General features: G+C 52.4%; 4 protein-coding genes across 4 annotated transcripts; 1 reads left to right on the top strand and 3 right to left on the bottom strand.

The window, feature by feature from the left end:
• Positions 1–7,768: 7,768 nt before the first annotated feature.
• Positions 7,769–8,377, bottom strand: DICSQDRAFT_171872 (uncharacterized protein; the record flags this gene model as incomplete). Its single annotated transcript, XM_007367575.1, has 1 exon — positions 7,769–8,377. The coding sequence occupies one exon, from the start codon at positions 8,375–8,377 to the stop codon at positions 7,769–7,771; it is 609 nt and encodes a 202-aa protein (XP_007367637.1).
• A 3,205-nt stretch (positions 8,378–11,582) lies between these two features.
• DICSQDRAFT_64638 (uncharacterized protein) lies at positions 11,583–12,608 on the bottom strand (the record flags this gene model as incomplete). Its single annotated transcript, XM_007367574.1, has 3 exons — positions 11,583–11,963; positions 12,032–12,273; positions 12,329–12,608. Coding segments are annotated over 3 exons (903 nt in total), but the record flags the coding sequence as incomplete, so codon positions are not given.
• A 71-nt stretch (positions 12,609–12,679) lies between these two features.
• Positions 12,680–13,546, bottom strand: DICSQDRAFT_64556 (uncharacterized protein; the record flags this gene model as incomplete). The annotated part of the gene is made up of 1 exon (XM_007367573.1): positions 12,680–13,546. One exon carries the CDS (start codon positions 13,544–13,546, stop codon positions 12,680–12,682), a length of 867 nt encoding a protein of 288 aa, XP_007367635.1.
• Positions 13,547–15,400: 1,854 nt separating this feature from the next.
• On the top strand, positions 15,401–16,304 carry DICSQDRAFT_171870 (uncharacterized protein; the record flags this gene model as incomplete). The annotated part of the gene is made up of 5 exons (XM_007367572.1): positions 15,401–15,412; positions 15,464–15,539; positions 15,612–15,943; positions 16,003–16,098; positions 16,152–16,304. The coding sequence occupies 5 exons, from the start codon at positions 15,401–15,403 to the stop codon at positions 16,302–16,304; spliced, it is 669 nt and encodes a 222-aa protein (XP_007367634.1).
• Between the last annotated feature and the right edge of the window lie 1,510 nt (positions 16,305–17,814).

Genomic DNA, 17,814 nt, shown 5'->3' with positions numbered 1-17,814 from the left:
CGTTCGCTTCTAATCGTCTGAGGACCTCGTGCACGACCTTGCGATGTTCCGTAAGGTCACTACCGAAGATGAGTATGTCGTCCAGGTACACGGTGATCTTTCCTTCGATGATAAGGTCCTTGAAGATGTCGTTCATGAATGCGGAGAACGTGCTGGGGGAGCCGGTGAGCCCGAAGAACATAACCGTAGGCTCGAACAGTCCTCGATTGGTCGTAAACGCGGCCTTCCATTCGTCGCCGGTCTTAATCCGGATGTTGTTGTAGCCCCAGCGAACATCGAGCACCATATAGATCTTGGCGTTCTTGAGCCGGTCCATGAGTTCTGCGATGAGCAGAAGTGGGTACCGATTCTTCACCGTGATGGCGTTCAGCCGTCGATAGTCTTGGACCGGTCGTAGGCTGCCGTCCTTTTTCTTGACGAAGAAGAAGGGTGAGGACATCGGGGATTTCGACTCACGAATGTAGCCTTTGGCCAGGTTCTCCTGCAGGAACTTGTCGAGCTCGACCTGCTCGCTGGGGGACAACGGGTAAAGCCTTGAGTGGAAGGTCTGCGCGCCAGGAACCAGTTCGATGGTGTGGTCATAGGGGCGGTGTTCTGGGAGTCTATCCGCGGCCTCCTTAGAAAACAGGCGCATGTGCTCTCGGTACTCCGGTGGGACCATCTCATCGACGGTTTGAACTTCCCGTTTGGCATACTCTTGTTTGGCGAGCTGCTGCGAGTAGGTGTGACTGGCCGATACGAAGAGTTGCGGTGCACCACGGAGTGTTCGGCCCTTGTGCCAAGCGTCGATGAGAGACTGTTCTGTACCATCCCACTCTTCTTCAGCTGGAGGTAGGAGAGGTTCGTCTTCGGCCTCATTGACCATTACCGTACCGCAAACACGCCCCACCGTTCGTGCTTTTCTTACCCATGGAGACCTTGTGCGCGCCATAGGCCGTACCCCCCGTATCACACGCCTCAGTCTCCACTGGTTTGGATGCCTTGTGGGTCGCTGGGCAGGCGTTGGGGCATCGTGACAGGCGTAGCGAACCACGCTCCCAGTCTATCTCCGGATTGTGTTCGCGCAGCCAGTCCAGCCCGATGATCACGTCTTCTTCTCTGATGTCTGTGACGACGAATGCGACCTCTTCCTCGTGGTCGTCGATCTTCATAGTGAGAACAGCCACTTCCGTGATCGTGCCGTCTCGGTTCTCCGATCCATCGATGTTGTACAGAGGAATAGGCTTCACCAGCTTCCTCGTCATGACCTGGTTCCGTGCCACAAATCGTCTGTGGAGGAGCTTTGTGGTGGCACCAGAATCGACCATGGCCACCAGCTCCTTGCTCCGCTGCTTGCCACTCAGTCGTATAGGGATATGGAAGTGGTGACCCGCATGGTCGACTTCATAGATTAACGACAATCCCAGTACAGCATAGCGACTATTGGTACACGAGCCCGCACGCGCAGCGTCCAGTGTGGCTGAGATCAAAAACCCTCCTTCTCCTTGGCGAAGCTGACGGCGGCAATGCGATTGCTGGGCTCCTTGAGCTGCGAACGGAGAGCCACCAGCTCGTCCGAGGCCAAGGGGTTCAAGGATGGGGTGGGGTTGGGTGGAGTGGCAGTGGACGCGGCTGCTTGCTGTCCCCGCGGGGGCTTTCTGCAGTTCTGCTGGATGTGGCCCTTCTCGCCACAGTTGAAGCAGGACCGTTCCTCAGGTCCACGTCAGTCCGCTGCCACTCGTTCACCACGGCGGCCCCAGCCCTTGTTCTTGGGCATCGCCTCGGCGCGTTCAGCCAGTTGCTGATCCATGCGCAGGGCGACCTTCTGCGCCTTCTCTAGTGTGTCGACCTCGTGCACCGTGACCGCGAACTCATTCTGAATCTTGTACGGCAAACCATCTACATAGCGCACCCGCTTGTCCTCGTCGGAGAGCGGAGTGCGTGCCGCGATAGCGTTGAAGTTTGCTGTGTAGTCCTTGGCCGTGCCGAGCTTGTGCAATGCCTTGCACAGCTTGACAAGTTCGGAGAGCGTAGCCTTCTTGTTGTCGACTGCGCAGAAGTGGGCCTTGAAGGCCGTCTCAAAGGCATCCACGTTCGACCAAACGACCTTGCCGTCGGCGAGATCGATGATGTGGGGCCCAGCCCATCGAGCGGCGTCGTCCGTTAACTTGTTCAATACCATGATCCATGCGAGGTTGGCCGCGATCGACGAAGCCACCAGCTGCGTATGGTAAAGCTTGGCCATGGCAGCGAAGCGGAGTCCGGCCTGAGCTTCCTTGCCATTGTAGTCTCTGGGTGCGAGTTGGCTGAGAAGCTTGGAGTCGATGGCTGACATGGTGGGGGATGGACTACGAGGGGATTGCACGCTTGATTCGGAGCGTGATGGGTTTCGTGGGGGTCTCGGGGGTGGTTCGGTGGTTTCCGGAGGTTCAAACGCACCTGAAGCTCGTCGTTCTAGACGATTGGTGACGAGCGAGATAGTGGTGTCGAGCGGGATACAAGATCCTCCGGCAGGAGACTCAGTTCGGGGAGAGCCACCTGGGCTAGGGATACGGCTTGGGGCGCGGGTTGCTGAGCGACTGGGCTGTCTAGTCCCTGGTAGGCTGATGGACGTGAGTACAGCTGCTCGTAGCGGCCATCCTGACTCAGTTGTCGTTGGGAGGGGAGTCGCTAAGCGAACCTGGATGAGCGCTCCTTCGTCCGCCTCAGGTCGTATGTGGTGTGGGAATTGGGACCAGTCGGTACCGCTGTCGACCCCGTTGTCCAACCGGTGAGGGCAGGGTTGGCTCGGGCAGATGTGCCACCGCTGATAGTTGTGGTTGTAGTGCTGGTCTTCTACGGCGATGGGATGAAAGCTGTTGAAAAACGGGCTACAATCCAGGATAAAAAGGTGGGGGAGACAGTGATAAACGGAGTGTTAAACGTGGGAGGGCGCTGGTGCCTGTGAGGTAGTTTCGACCTAATGTTATGACTGACTGTCGAGCGAGTAAGTAGAGACGAGCGAGGCAGGCAGGAGCGCCGACGAGCTCTGATCGCAGTGAGACTGGAGCGGAGCTCAACAGGCAGGACTGGAGACAATGTGTGTATTGAGCAAAGTATTCACAGAGCGAAATACACAACGGCTTACCTGGAGACAAGAGGTCGAAACTAGAGTCTCCAGATAGCAAGGTATCCGACTATATACGAGGAACGAACAATGGGCGCTAAGGGGACAATGGCGTTGCCATGGGCACTGAGTACAAGGGCGTAGGACAATAGCGAAGGGGAGCACAAGGGGAGCTATTGTCCGTGTGCAAACAAGGGAACACCATGCTGGATAGAGAACAATAGATGAACATACAAGGCAGTGTGGTCTGAATGGAATGGGAAACATAGCCCCATGGGGGCGGTTCATGACACCATGCAAAGAATGGACTTTTGCTGGAAGAGGTTGCGAAGCATGTCAAATGCAACCTGACATTCGGGCATCCATTGGAAGGGTAGATCTTTCCGGATGAGTTGTGTGAGTGGTCGAGTGATCTTGCTGTAGTCACGGATGAGGTGTCGGTAGAAGTTGCAGAATCTGAGGAAGCTCTGGACTTGTTTGACGGTGGTGGGTACAGGCCAGGCGCGGATGCCATCGAGCTTTACTAGGTCCATGCCAAGCAATCCTTCACGGATGATGGTGCCCAGGAACTCGACTTCACTAGCGTCGAACACGCACTTCTCGCGCTTGAGGAACAGGTCCATTTCGATGAGACGCTGAACGACCCGCTGCGTTTGACGATGGTGGACGTCCTCCGTTTTGGAGAATATCAGAATGTCGTCCATATAGATGATAATCTATCCTTCAGTGATCATGTCCTTGAAGCCGTTGTTTGTCATCACCTCGAACGTCACCGGGGCGATGCATAACCCAAAGAACATTATAGTTGGCTCATAGAGTCCGAGGGGGGTCTTGAAGGCCGCCTTCCACTGGTCACCGTCTTTGATGCGGACGTTGTTGTAGCCAGCACAAACATCCAACTTCATGAAGTACTTGGCCCTTTGCAACTTGTTGATGAGGTCGTTGATCAGGGGGAGGGGGTAGACATTCTTGATCGTGCCAGAATTGAGGTAGCGGTAGTCTTGGACGGGTTGCATGGAGCCGTCCTTCTTATCCACGAAGAAGAACGGGGATGCCATCGGTGAGGTGGATGGGCGGATGTACCCCATGGCTAGGCTCTCGTCAATGAACTTCTGAAGTTTCTGCATCTTGAGTGGGGACAGGGGGTACAGCTTGCAGTCCCGGAGTTTGAAGTCGGGCCGCAGGTCGATGGGGTGATCCCAGGCCCGGGGCTTGGACATTCGTTCAGCTGCCTTCTTCTCAAACACCTGTTGATAGGTTTTGAGGTAGTCCGAGATGACTACGCTAGCCTTGACGTTGGCTGCCTTCGACCCTGCTATGACATCCAGTTGGGTCGAAACGGTGGTGCAGGCGATGGGGGTGTTTCCGATGATAAGTCATCGGATGGTGGCAGAGGGGTTCCATTCGGGATAGATGTCGCCGTGAAGGAAGGTAGTCAGGTGTCGACAGGGGTTCCCTGAGGGGTGTTGGTGGTATTCCCAAAGTCGCTGTTCCACCCGTAGATATTTGGCATCAAAATGGACCTTGCCCTGAACCCAGTCGATGTGAGGGTTGTACTGGACTAGCCATGGCATTCTAAGTATAATGTCGACCTGACCGCAGTCCGCTGTCAGGCACCAAAATGGATTGGCACCTGGACATGGCTTACAACGAGCTACATAATCATGTGATTAGTAATAATCGGAACCTATCACATAACCACAGGCGTCAAACATCAAAAAAGGCGTAAAACGGTGGGTCCATATTTTGTGATGTGGCACCTCCCATCATGTCTACCGTCCCCCGACAGACCCTCACAATCCCCGACGAGATAATCCCATACCTCTCGGACCACCTCAACTTGGACAAAATCATCCGCTGCCCGGTAATTGTACGCAAGGACTCTCACCATCTTCACTTCTACACTCCGCAGATTCGTGTGCCGGAAACGCGCCCATTTGGTCCAATTCCGCCTCCCGATACCCCATGTTGGCTTATCCTTCCGAGCAAGTTAGAGCCGGGTTGGACATTGCCTAAGGATGTACACTTTCTTGGTCGAGTCCTTCGAGTAGCCGAGTATCAGGAGAGCCGCGTCATCGTGCTCGTACAACACATTCAGTTGCCGGCGATCCTTAGCCTCGCTGTACCATACGAGTACTTTGTCAGTGACACGAGTTCCTGGTGGGCGCAAGTGGTTTGGAATGTGGTCAGCAGAGTCAAGATCCTGCGGAAACCAGATAACGAAGACTATCTTCCAGGCGAGCCGCACTGTTTGCCATTTGAGTACAGAAAACTCATAAGTTGTTAGGTGTCTCCCTCGACCCTATCGCAAATGATTGGGAGATCAATGACGAGGTTCAGGCCACGTATAGTCCTGTATAGTTACACAAGAATCAGACAGGACTTGTTTGGTAGTTACATCAATGGACGTGAAACTGCAGGCTAGAGTGACAACTTGCGTATCTGAGCTTGGATTGATTAAGTGTTTGGGAGAAACATGTGCAGGCTATGATCATAGAACGTTCTAGAATGTCCTGGTATATAACCATAAAGGGTAACAGTTGACTAAGCATCTTTCAGAACTGGGGAACAAGGTGGAGAATATTCCAGAACATTACAGAAAGTTCCAGAACATTCCAGACTTTTATGCAAGAAAATGGTCTCATATAAAGCTCATAGGGACTTGCCTGCTTATCAATCTACTAGGCATGACTCAACATAAGACCAATAGTCCATGGATAACATAATAGAATGAGCTAGAAGATCACAGAATACTCCAGCACGTACCAGATTATTCTACTAGGTCCTGGAGTATCTCAGGCATGTTGGAGAAGGTTCCGGAAGAATATTAGTAGGGATTAGTAAGCGATTAGTCAGAAATTAGTAAGCGCTTAGTAAGACACTAGAATAGACTTTTGTAAGCTAGATAGAACATTCTGGAAGGTCTTCAGAAAGGTATATATACCGGACTGAAAGTGCCCCCCAAAAGAGAATTAAATCAGTCAAGAATTCACCAGTTCAAAAGCAAGTGTGCTTAAAGCAAGTGTTCAGTAACTGCATAAGCAATTGATAGTAAGGCTAGAAAGTCTAGTTTCATATCAGTTGAGAGTTGTATAGCCTTTCCTAAGAGGGGAGAGACATATTGACTCGGCAGTTGAAGTAAGTACAGTGTTAGTGTTAGTCAGTTGGACCTTAGCAGGATCGGATTCCTGGGGTTTAGCAATTGGTAACACTCAGGTCAGCTGATAGTCAGAGGGCTAGTCAGCATAGGTAAGACAGAAAGAGTCTCAGATAGAGTTGCGGAACAAGCACAGACTGCATAGAACAGCCGGATATAGAGGAAACTCTGCCGGAACAATCAGTACACCCGAAAAAGTTGTGAACGGAGTCTGTGGAGCCAGTGAACGGTCTACATAGTCAGAGTACGCACACACAGTGCCATAAAGCTAGACAGTATTGCACATACTTTTGTCAGAATCGTCAAATACAACTGCAACCAACCCGAACTCGACGAGGTCAATTTTGGAAAAACAGGAAACCCCATACACCTTGTGGCAGAGCTTCTTAGGTTTATAGAGAGCTGAGATTCACCCCTCACCCAAACATTTAGAGAGTTGTTATATAAACTCTTCTCACACCCAAACCTCGAGAAGTACGACACCGCGACGTAGAGTTCTGTAGGGAACTCGTGGCTGTTGATTCGGAAATGGCCTATGAATTTGTGGGTGACTGGTCCGGCCGTGTTGGCAGTGCCATTGACATTGGCAAAACAAAGGGGAGAGGGTAGGGTGATGAGAGGGAGTTTGTGCTTCTTGGCAAAGTTCTGGTTAATGAGAGAAGCACTTGCTCCGCAATCGATGAACGCATGAGCTCCGATGCTTGTTGACTCGTACTCGATGCTGCCCGGGATAAGAATAGATTGATGTCGTCGTTCTGTAGTGGCAACGAACGAGATACTAATACAGTCAGAGGGCAGTTCTTCTGTTGGCGAAGGCTGCCCGTTCAAAAACCCTCATCCGAATCGTCTACGTCGACCTGGCTGATCGTTTTGTCAGGCGTCTCGTCGCCATTGTCCTCGTCGTCGGCGACCTGGCCATCCTCTAGTTCATCGACCTTGCGCACCTTGCGCTTCTTCTGTCCAGGCTGTCGTCCCTTGGCGTGGTTGTCCACCTTCTTCTTAAGGCAGTCGTGTGCGATGTGACCAGTCTTGTGGCAGTAGAAGCACTGCTTCTTCTCTCTGTCTTCCTTCATGGCTGGAGTGTCAACCTGTCGTATGGAGTTGGTACGGACAGACTGTCCCTTCGAGCCTTGACCCTGTCGGTCATCGCGAGAGCGTCCCTCGAGCTGGCGCAGGTGTCATTCTTCGTAGTTGGAGTGTTCGATCTCTAGTACCTGTGCTGCCCACTCGTTAATGGTGGTGGGAATGGGGTAGGTGAGGCGAACATGTCATCGCATGCTTTCTGGGAGACGTTCCTTGTAGAGGGACAGCTGAGCACTGTCTTCGAGTATGCTGGCTATGGCACAGAGGTGGAAGAACTCCGCATTGAAGGTGTCTGGTGCGGCAGGTCGATATTCGAGGTGGTACAGCTTGGAGGCTGCTGTAGCGGCTTCCTCAATGGGTTGGAAGGTCTGTTGTAAGACAGTTTTGAATGTGTTCTAGGTGTTCCAACCGTTTCATTGGGCCTGAGCGATGTACCCATCCTTTCAAGCGATCACCTTTGGTCTGTCCATGAACGTTAAGGCGGTGACAATGTGGCTCTGGTCTGTGGCGTAGTCGGCTAGACGTGCCTCAAAGAACAGGAAGAGTTCATTGAGGAAGGTGCGTAGATTGTCGCGACCATCAAAAACATTGGGTGTGCGGACTTTGGTTCGTCCAGCAGCGACCCCTGGTATGCCGAGAGGTGCCACAGGTGGTGGTCCACCAGGTCCTTGAGGAGGTCCACCTCTCAGAGGTGGTCCGCCACCTTGCGGAGGTCCACCAGGTCCCTGAGGAGGTCCGCCGCCCTGCGGAGGTCCGCCAGGTCCTCGAGGCAGACCAGTGGGTGTAGGTGGGCAACTAGGCAGTACAGCAGTAGTAGGTGGTATCATGGGTTGTGCTGTCGGGGTCCCACTGCTGGCATAGCGAGTGGTTTGGCCGGGTTGGGCCCCTATCGCCTGGCGTAGCGAGGAGATGCTGTCTTGAGGGGTGAACACGCTTCCGAGCTGGAAACTGGGGAGGCTAGAATGCGGTGGTACATCTGGGACGCTTGGCTCGTTCGTTGCACGGAACGAGGAGCTCTGGGTCTGAGCTTGTTCTTGCTGTGTTGCGGACATAGTGGTGTCTGTGTCGCTGTCTAGTTCATCCGGTTGTCCTCAGAGAAGATTGTAAAGGGGGGTGGCGATGTCCTCGTCGTTTCGAGGAGCGGGGTTGTCTTCCGACAGAAGGGTAGCCTCAGTAGGTTCGTTCACTACGTCCGGTAGGGAACTGGTTCGATGGGTAGCAGGGCTACGTGGAGGGGAGGGGGCTGCCGTTTGACTGAGGGCCCAAGTCGTTCGGATGAGTGCTTCCTGCCTTTTCTGAGGCGCGTTTCCGGTTGTGATGTTGGGGCTGCTCTGTCCGTTGTACCGGTTGGGGCACAGATGGTTGTTGCAATTGCGCTTGTTCTGTCCTTCTCTATTGAAGCTGATGTCGCGTTGATTCTCTGGGTCGTATCGGTGAATGCGTTGGGCGCGATCGGTCCGTTGCGTATTTATGCGGAGGGGTACCTAGTCCAGGTGGAAGTTGCGTAGAGTCGCCAAATACTCGGAATCGGAACTAGCGTCAGGGGACTCGTATCTGTTTCGAATGATGTGCCAGTGAGATTCGTAAAGTTCCCTGGCCCCAACGAGTAGATGTAGGCGTCGGCAGTGTTCGGCAAAGTCCGGGTCCAAAAGACTCTGTATGTTACGAAGATTCTTGGCCTGTTCGCGAATTCAAGCAGTAAAGTAACCAGATCTGTGGTGTTCTTCTGGATCGTGACTGATGGGAATAGGAGGGAGGAGTGGGCTGATGAGCCGTTGGAGGTTGTGAAGGGTGTTGATGACCAGTTGAACTTGTTCGATGAGAACCTGGATGTGTGCTTGCTTGGAGATCCGGGTAAGGGTCAGATGGTGGTTGGTGATGTTGTACAACGCGCTTGCGTTGTCCCAAATTCTTGTAAGGAGAGAGAGGATGTCTAGTGGTTCGGGGCTTGGAGGGTTGCCTGCCGATGATCCTTGCTTGGTGTTAACGAGCAATGGTAGTTCATTGTCCGTGTCGTACCCATCGTCACGGAGTACCCAATGCTCGAGTTCATCAAGGATAGTGAATTCGAGGCTTGCCTGGTTTGGTGCCCAAGAGCCGATACTTTGGTGATATTCGTTCCAAACTGGGCTGTGAAGGATGGCTCGTGCATGAGCCCTTCCGATCTGGTCAAGCATCTGTTGACGGATGAGTTCGATAGATGCCTGTCTCTGAGGTGTCGGTGCTACTAGTTGATCGAGGAGTAATCTCTCCTGGTAGGTCGCACATCTGTATGCTTCCTCTAGCTGTCAAATCAAATGTTCAGTATCTGCTGGTGTGGCCTGGCGCCATACTAGGTCGAACACTCGATGCTCCTCAGGGGTGCGGTTGTGGTTGTGGATGACTACTTCGTTGTCCAAGAACTCGCCGATTGTAGTGTGGTCACGGTTGTGCATTCGTCGAAGTTGGTCTGTGAGTTGACGAATAGAGCGCGCCACGATGAGTCCTATCCAGGGTGTGGTAGAAAAACTTCTGTTCTAATGTTACACTGAAGTACTAACACAATTCTATCCAGACTTATCACGCAGACTCTTTCAAGTACGCGGTGTAGCACACGGGGGAGAGAGTATCGCGCAAGTCCCTAGATTGAGGGATATAGGGATACAGGAGGTAATGAAGAGGAGAACAGAAGTGGGGAGCCTCTGCTGACTACAGGCCTCCTTATATACTATGGGGTACTGATCGTATTAGGAAGGCAAAGGGAACCGACAAAAGTAGGGAGGTACAGGGAGACTGTAAGGGAACACGTCTGGTCGAGGCTGGGCCCAGTATAGTATGCGACCTAGGTCAGGGTCCTGTGGTATAACTGAAAGGGGATAGAGGTGGGACAGGGTCCTGAGTCTAGATCAGGGTCGGGTCATGTAACCGAAAGGGGAAACGGGTGCAACAAGGGTCCGGATCTGGGTCAGGGTAAAGTAATGTAGCCGAAAAGGGAAAGGGTCAGGGTCGGACTCAGGGTCCGGTCATGTAGACAAAAGGGGAAGGCATTAAGGGGAAAGGGCAGAGTCTGGAAACCTAGTCGTCAGGGGACGGAGCGTGTCATGGCCGCACTCTGCATAGCGCCCATGACACCCTCTGCCTGCCTTCTTCAACTGTACGGACCGGGACTCTCCACCTCTCAGTACCAACAACACTTCGGAATCCGCCATTCCCCCCTCCAAGCCCAACAGCGCTCAGTACAGTGCCCTCTTTCCAGCAGCACCACGATGTTCGCCACGTGCAGCCTCACGTCGGCATCCATGTTCCTGGCGCTCAGTCTAAGCGCCTATAACCCCAGTAATGCACCGCCACCATGCTCCCTCCCTCATGGCCTCACGATCATTAGATTAGATAAGGATCACCCCACAGTAGTTAGTACGAGATACACCCCCTCTGCCTCGTGCCTAGTACTTAAGTCCTCAAGCCTCTGGCTGTGCCAAACACGTACAGATAGCTACGTGGTCTGTGCACCGGCCTACAGGTATATAGAGTAGAGTCCTTTAGGCCCTAGTCCCCATCTCGACCTCTTAGTCTAGTGCTGCTGGGTCCAGTCCCAGGACTGCTGAAGACTGGTCTTGTGACCGCACAATGCGCCTGACAGACTGGCTTTCGTAAGGAGTTACACGGCGCTTTTCGCGCTTCGCTACCCTAAGTCGGGACAAGGTCGGATTCAGGATTAAGTAGTCTTTCGTACGAGCGATGTATTCTAGGGATTATTCACTACTAGTTTCACACCACACAGACACCAAGATTGACGGGCATGAAGGTCGGATTATAGTAGAGAGACATTAGCAGACTAATGCATCAAAAAGTACCACCAACCAAATTCGGAGAATGACATGCATCGACTCGTGGGCTCCGGGCGTCCGCTAGTACAACCTTAGGCGCCGGGCCGACTCGGCCTTGATTCTATCCCCTTTCTAGGCGTGATTATGTGGGGTTAAATTATTGGAACAAAGATATGCACATATACAATTGAATGAATAACTTACAATAGAAGAATTGATAGGAGAAAGACTTGCACAATTCAGACGAGGGAACGGGCGCTTGATTCGAGTCGAACGAGCGGTCATTAGAGTGCCTTCGCAATCGCAGCTTCATATATGCTCACATTCATGCCCTTTCCATTCCTCTTAGCATCACAGAATATACATATGATAGATGTAAAAGCAGATATAATACACCTGTCCTGAATACAGTACTACAAGGGCACGGCTTGGGGTGAACTGCGATGGACTATCACCTTGGCACTACCTCCTCCGGACCCTCTGGCTCGTCAATATAATGAGTACTTACCAGATTAACTGTGTTCCTGTCTATGATTGCAAAGTGTCCCCAATCTTTGACCCTCCCAACTACAGCCTGGATGGTCTCGAGGTCCACAAAGTCGACAGCTCCAAGAGAGGTGTACCAGTGGATATCGAGGGTGCTATCGGTGCGGTCGATGTTGCAGGTTTTTGTCGCAGCCAGAAGGATGGGGGTCACAGTGTTGATACTGTACGATGGAATCGGGGATAGGTTAACGAGGTAGATGTGTTGCAGTTCACCGTAGAAGACTTGTGGCCGAAAGATAGATGGAGCGTTCCGCTGTCTAGCAAGCAGATCAATGAAAAGCTCGTACTGCGGTCAGAAGGGAGATGCCAGATCTGTGAGTGTAATCAAACTGGACAGGGGAGTCTTTAACGTACCCGCACGTAGCTTGCATTACGGCTGTCCCCTGCCACAGCATCCAGTGCCGCTGAACGAATGGTATCACCATCATTCAGGATGCGGAACTTCGCCCATTCCTCCACTTCAGTGGGCAGGGCTTGACGTATGATGGAGGGCGCTGCAGTTGTGAAGCGAGTGCACAACGCACCAATGATCTTGGTTTGGGTGCCACGGTCCAGGACCACGGTACGAGAAGATGGGAGTAGGACAAGTGATGTATCTGTGGTCAGTTACATGTCAACAAGGATGCTAAGATCAGAATGAAGGCAACGTACATCCTTCAACAGATGTTGGTAGAACTCCAAGTGGGGCATGAAGCGTTAGATGAGTGCGGAGCGTGCTGCCATAACGAAGCTTGATATGATCGAGCCGTGCCTTGTCCAGTACGTACCGGTTGAGCGAAGCATATGGGAACCGTCTGCTCCGAATTGCAGGCTGTAGCGAGCCGCAATACCGCTCCATGGGAAATGCCCATGCAGCCCACACAGGTCCGATGTCCCGTATGCTGTCAGCAGTGTGAAGGAGAGCATGAATGGTGAGGGGACACGTCGATAGCCGTCGTGGGTCCGTCTGATAGTAGTACCTGTGCGATAAGGTTTGAAAGTCAGTCAGAGGCTGTCATGCTATTAATACACGCACTGTTCATAGGTTGTCACCCATTGTGCGAACCCCTCCCGGATGTACTGGACATCTGCTGACGAAACTTCCCACTGGAGACATTTTCGAACCAGGTGGACGAATAAGAGGTAATGTTCATAATACTTAGGCTGCGCAAATCGCCCTTTGAGGAGTACAGGTCCAATGTATTGCATCCAGAATGATCGTGTGTCTGCTGTCCAGGACGTCTTATCGCTTGCGACATTGGGTGGGCGGAGGCCATACACATATGGGATGTACAAACCTGACTCCTCGCTTGCGGCGCTGATATCCTCCCAGATTGCCGATTTGAGCTCGTAATTCTCAAGACCATCATCGAGATCCTTGTAGTTCCCACTCCAAAGGTTCATCAGGTTCTTTATGACGTTTTCAAAGATGAGGTGCATGAAATCGTATGGAAAGGAGGCAGGAAATGAGAGGGAGTCTAGGGCGCTGAGGAGGGGAAGACCTTTAATGCCGTACTGCTTGGCAAGACGCTCCGCTTCAGCACCTGTGAGGGCTGATTGAACTTCTCGTGCTTGAGAGAGAATCTGCGCATGAGACCGAAGGGGAAGAGAAAGGGGATCGTACACCTGCACAGTGTCAGGATATGACCGGACGTCAGGATGGTGGCTGCGATCAAGGGGGACGTAATGGATCAGATTCCGGGAGTCTGGTATTCGGATACCATGGATATTGCACATCTGGCATGGCACGAGGGCGTTGTGCCCCTTCATGCGCATAATTATCGAGATCGCTGGAATGTCGCTAAAGACAAGTAAGAGGAACACCCGTAGAGCAAAGAAGTCATCGGTGAGACAGTCGTAGGTGTGAACGCCAATGGCTAGTTGGAGCATCTCCTGGCTGAACGGCCAAAGGAAGGAATCCATGTCATCAGGTTTGCGAGGACCCGGAATCACGCCTAACCCAAGGATGTGCTCGAGTTTGTTGCGGATCTCTGGCGGAAGGTTGTAGATGACAGCAAGAAGTGGCCATGCTGTCTTGCTGCGACGTTTGAAAGGGGCGAAACCGTCTGTGGAAAGGCCAATGGCAATGTCACGATCGTCCTGAAAATACCTATGAGGCAGTGTCTTCCCACCGATCTGGACGCGACGGTTGCAAAGGGACCGATAGTGTAATGAATCCATGACATCCTTGATCACACCAGGGGTGTGTACATGTCCACGAGCTCACCATAGAAGCAGAGTTGCTAGCTCTTGATTGCTCAGCATCGCTTTGAGGCGGGGAATGAGGGGGAGGTATACGAAGACTTGTCGAGGCTGATTACGGGAATTGAGGCGTGACTCATCACAGAACGGACACTTGTTGAGGTTCACATGGGGGCCCACAAAGCAGCAACATGAATTGACGCAGCAATGGTACACTTTCGGCTCGAATCCAGACAGCTCGGCAACGCGTGACTGTACCTGCTTCCAAGTACCAAGCTTCGACGTAGGGAAGACGTATGGAAGCTTGGCAAACGTGCGACCGGGCATGTGCTCTGAAACCTTGAGAGAAAACGCTCGTAGATATTGTAGATCCTCTTCGGAGAGATCTTCAGCTTATCAAGGAAGATGTCAGCATCCGCAAAGCTTCTATAGCATACATTTGCGCACCTGTCACGATCCCTGCCCTAATCAGAGCTTCTGCCAGCTGATCCCACACGGAAATAGCCTCAAACTCGTCTTCAAAACTCTCATCGTCATCTCTACAACCATGATAGGGATCGTCTCCCAGTCGAGGGTGCAGATTGTGATCTCTAGCCAGAGAAATGCCTTCATCCTCGTCATCTGAGGAGTCCTCCACCGTTGTACGGAACTGAGACCTGCACCAGATCTGTTCTTGCATTGTTTGCTCCACTTCAGCGATGCCAATGCTATCTGCAGCCTCTGCATCATTCAGTAGGCCTAGGAAATGATCAATCATTGACTGCATGCAGCATAATAGAGTACACTGAATCGATTGACATACCAGGATCCGCTTCTCGGTCAGCATCCATGTATCCAAAGTCCATATCCACCTCAGGCATCTGAACGGACGGCAAAGGCACGGAGATTGACGGAGGTGAAAGAGAAGGCTGTCGGGGATCGAGACAGCGGGTGACACGGCGTGAAGGGTCACTAATGGGCTGTGGACGTTGTTCAGCTCGTGCTTCTGCAATAGAGGCCCGTAGGAGGATAGGAGCACGTCCGGAACGGTGCGCTCGGAGCGTCTTTCGGGTGACTAGCTGGCCACAACAACCGGGCACATCACAGCGAATTTTTCCTTCAGCAGGCATGGCTAGGCAGACAAGTGGATATGAATTGAAGCAAGTACACTCTGGGGAGCTGAGGGGCTGCTAGCAACAGACAGAAAATCTAACGAAGAACGGGCGCTTCGGACTTAGGAGTCCTACAACAGTCAGCTACAATAGGCCTGACAAACCCTGCTTTTGGTCGTGTTCGGCGCTCAACCAATCAACTCCTGTTCCTGCTGCAAAAACGCGTGACCCTATCAACAAACCAAACACGCTGACGCGTCAGTATATAAAGGCTCTCCGGGCACCCATATCTCTCGAGATATAAATGAGCACTTACAGCACTCCTCCACGATGACCATCGCCCACCAGCAGCATCTATCCTAGCTCCCAGTGTTCAACCTTCCTTGCTTGTTACCAACCCACACCACCGCTACATACACCGCTACATTAGAACCTCCGTCATCAGTCGGACATGGCCCCAGTAGTATGAACCTCACTTATCATGCCACATCGTCACTGACACAGCGGACGACAGGCAACCAAAGCTCAGCTTCAGAAGCAGGTCAAGGAGTTGACATTGCAGCTTGGAACATTGCAGACGGCTAATGGTGGTAAGTCTTAAAATCCACGTTCGCATGTTCACGTTTTTGCTCACCTTGTCTCACTGCGGTGTGATTCCCCAGAACGTAACAGCCATATTACAGCTCTCATGGAAATGCAGGACCGACTGACTGCACAGCTGCATGATGCTGAAGCTCGCGCTACCGCAGCACAGACGGAGGCAGCGGCCGCTATCAATGCAACCGCCGCCGCTGCTGCTGCTGCTGCTGCTGCTGCTGCTGCTGCTGCTGCTGCTGCTGCTGCTGCTGCTGCTGCTGCTGCTGCTGCTGCTGCTGCTGCTGCTGCTGCTGCTGCTGGTGTCCCACCTGTAGAGCTGGTCCCGAAGCCCAAGACTTATAAGTTCAACATCAGACGTGAGATGAGGGTTACATACGAAGAATTCTGCGCTATCAGGGTACGCTCCATCGCTACTACGTATATGTATCCTGTCAGGTTCATACGTCACACGTGTAGGCAACAATACACACCCTTGTGAAGTCCACCCAATTGTCCTGGAGAGAGGACTTTCGCCGCCAGGATCCAGCCGCCCTTGCTTTGCTCTTTAAGAGTGTGAGTACTCACCTGAACCACCCTCCCTTGTATCCTGCTCACTATGCCACTAGGCACGGAAAGAACACCCCATCCTGCGCAACTACACCAATAACTGGGCTACTGCGGCCATTGCGAAGACCTATATGCAGAACATGCGTAAGCATGCACGTCGTCAGGGTTACATCCCACGGTACCAACCTGGCAATGCCCGCAATGACCAGTAGGTACAGCGGAGCCCAACGGAGGTCAAACATGTCTGTATGTGAAGGGTTAGGATGCAAGCCGAACGTGTGAGACGTTTAGAGCTTGCAGTCAGTAAGATTGCTCGGCTCACGTACCTTCAGATGCACTTCTGCCTGCCCACCAAGTTTACTTTACCTTATAATCCTCATCTTGTATGTCTTCATATGACTTATATGCTAGTACTCGAGTAACCTATATGGAGGCGTGAGCGGTATCAAAAAGCATGAGAGAGCTGCAACAAGCAGGACAGCGCGCAACGCGATTGCTGGGAAGCGGCCTGCCAGATCTGAGATCAAAGGCGCCAGGAACAAAGACTACGTCTCCTATTGTATCTCAAGGCCTTTACTCCTGCATATACAACACTACATACGACTTTTTTCAACCGTATCCCACTTTTAGCAAGGTCGTAAAAGGGAAAGTTTCTTGACGAAAAATCAGGGATGGGAAACGGGGTCTAAGTCGCAGATTTCGACGAGCGCTAAACACGCGAAACCCGGGACTTTCGAGCCCAATATGTCGTAAATCCCTATCGTCATTCCTCCGACCATCCCGGCACGCAGTGCTGAGGCAGGACCTGTAGTAACCGGACCAGGACCGCCTGTATAGCGGTCCTGTCTATGGTCCCGGTTCCGATCTTCCTGTACATACCTGTCTGTAAGGACCAAGGAGGACCAGTCATGACCGGTCCAGGACCGACCAAAAAGACCGTAACAGACTGATAGGGACCGGTCTTCGGGGCCATAGAGAGAGCAGGCGGTAGAGCACAACATACGATTACGTAATCATAGCAGACGAAAAGTTGTGTGCATTGATTCAACAAGACTGTTCATTTCTCCTCTACTGCCCTGGTCCACACAACTACAATCTACTGGCATGGCTAGCGAGGAGGAGACAACAACAACGAAAAAGGTGATCAAGCGAAAGAAGGTGGTAGAGGACAGCTCCGAGAGCGAGGAGATTAAAGAACTGCTTGTGGTGAAGAAGGCACAGAAAGTCGGTGGGGCACACAAATCTGATGCGAAGGGAAGGGTTTCGAGGGAAGGGAAGACACAGGGGAAGGTGGGCGAGAAGAAGACCGGGGCGGCACAAAAGAAGTCGATGGGAGGGAGAGGCAAGACGGCGGGAACGAGCAATGAGGTGATCGAGATCGATGAGGAAGGTGATGAGCGAGACAATGGCCCGGAGGGCAACAAGGAGAGTGAGCATGCTGGAGAGGAGGATGGGGTTGGGGATGGAGACAACGAGGTGTGTGTGATGGTGTTCAAGGCAGACTACTCACCTGATGAACATGTCCAGTCATCTGACAACGAAGAACTCACCCTCCTGAAGAAAAAACGATGAAGAAGGAGATGACGCAGGACCTCTGGCTGATCTTCTCCGTGCGCGAGACAGTTGTGTTTGTGGATGAGGAAGAAGGGCGCCGAGAGGAGGAGATGGGCTCATGGTGCTNTATATGCCGGTACGTTAGGTCATTGCATAGCAGCATTGGGT

The sequence above is a fragment of the Dichomitus squalens genome, assembly GCF_000275845.1.
Source record: "Dichomitus squalens LYAD-421 SS1 unplaced genomic scaffold DICSQscaffold_26, whole genome shotgun sequence".
Taxonomy (NCBI): Eukaryota; Fungi; Basidiomycota; class Agaricomycetes; order Polyporales; family Polyporaceae; genus Dichomitus; species Dichomitus squalens.
Note: the sequence above shows the minus strand (reverse complement) of the source record. Positions and strands in the feature narration are given on the sequence as shown.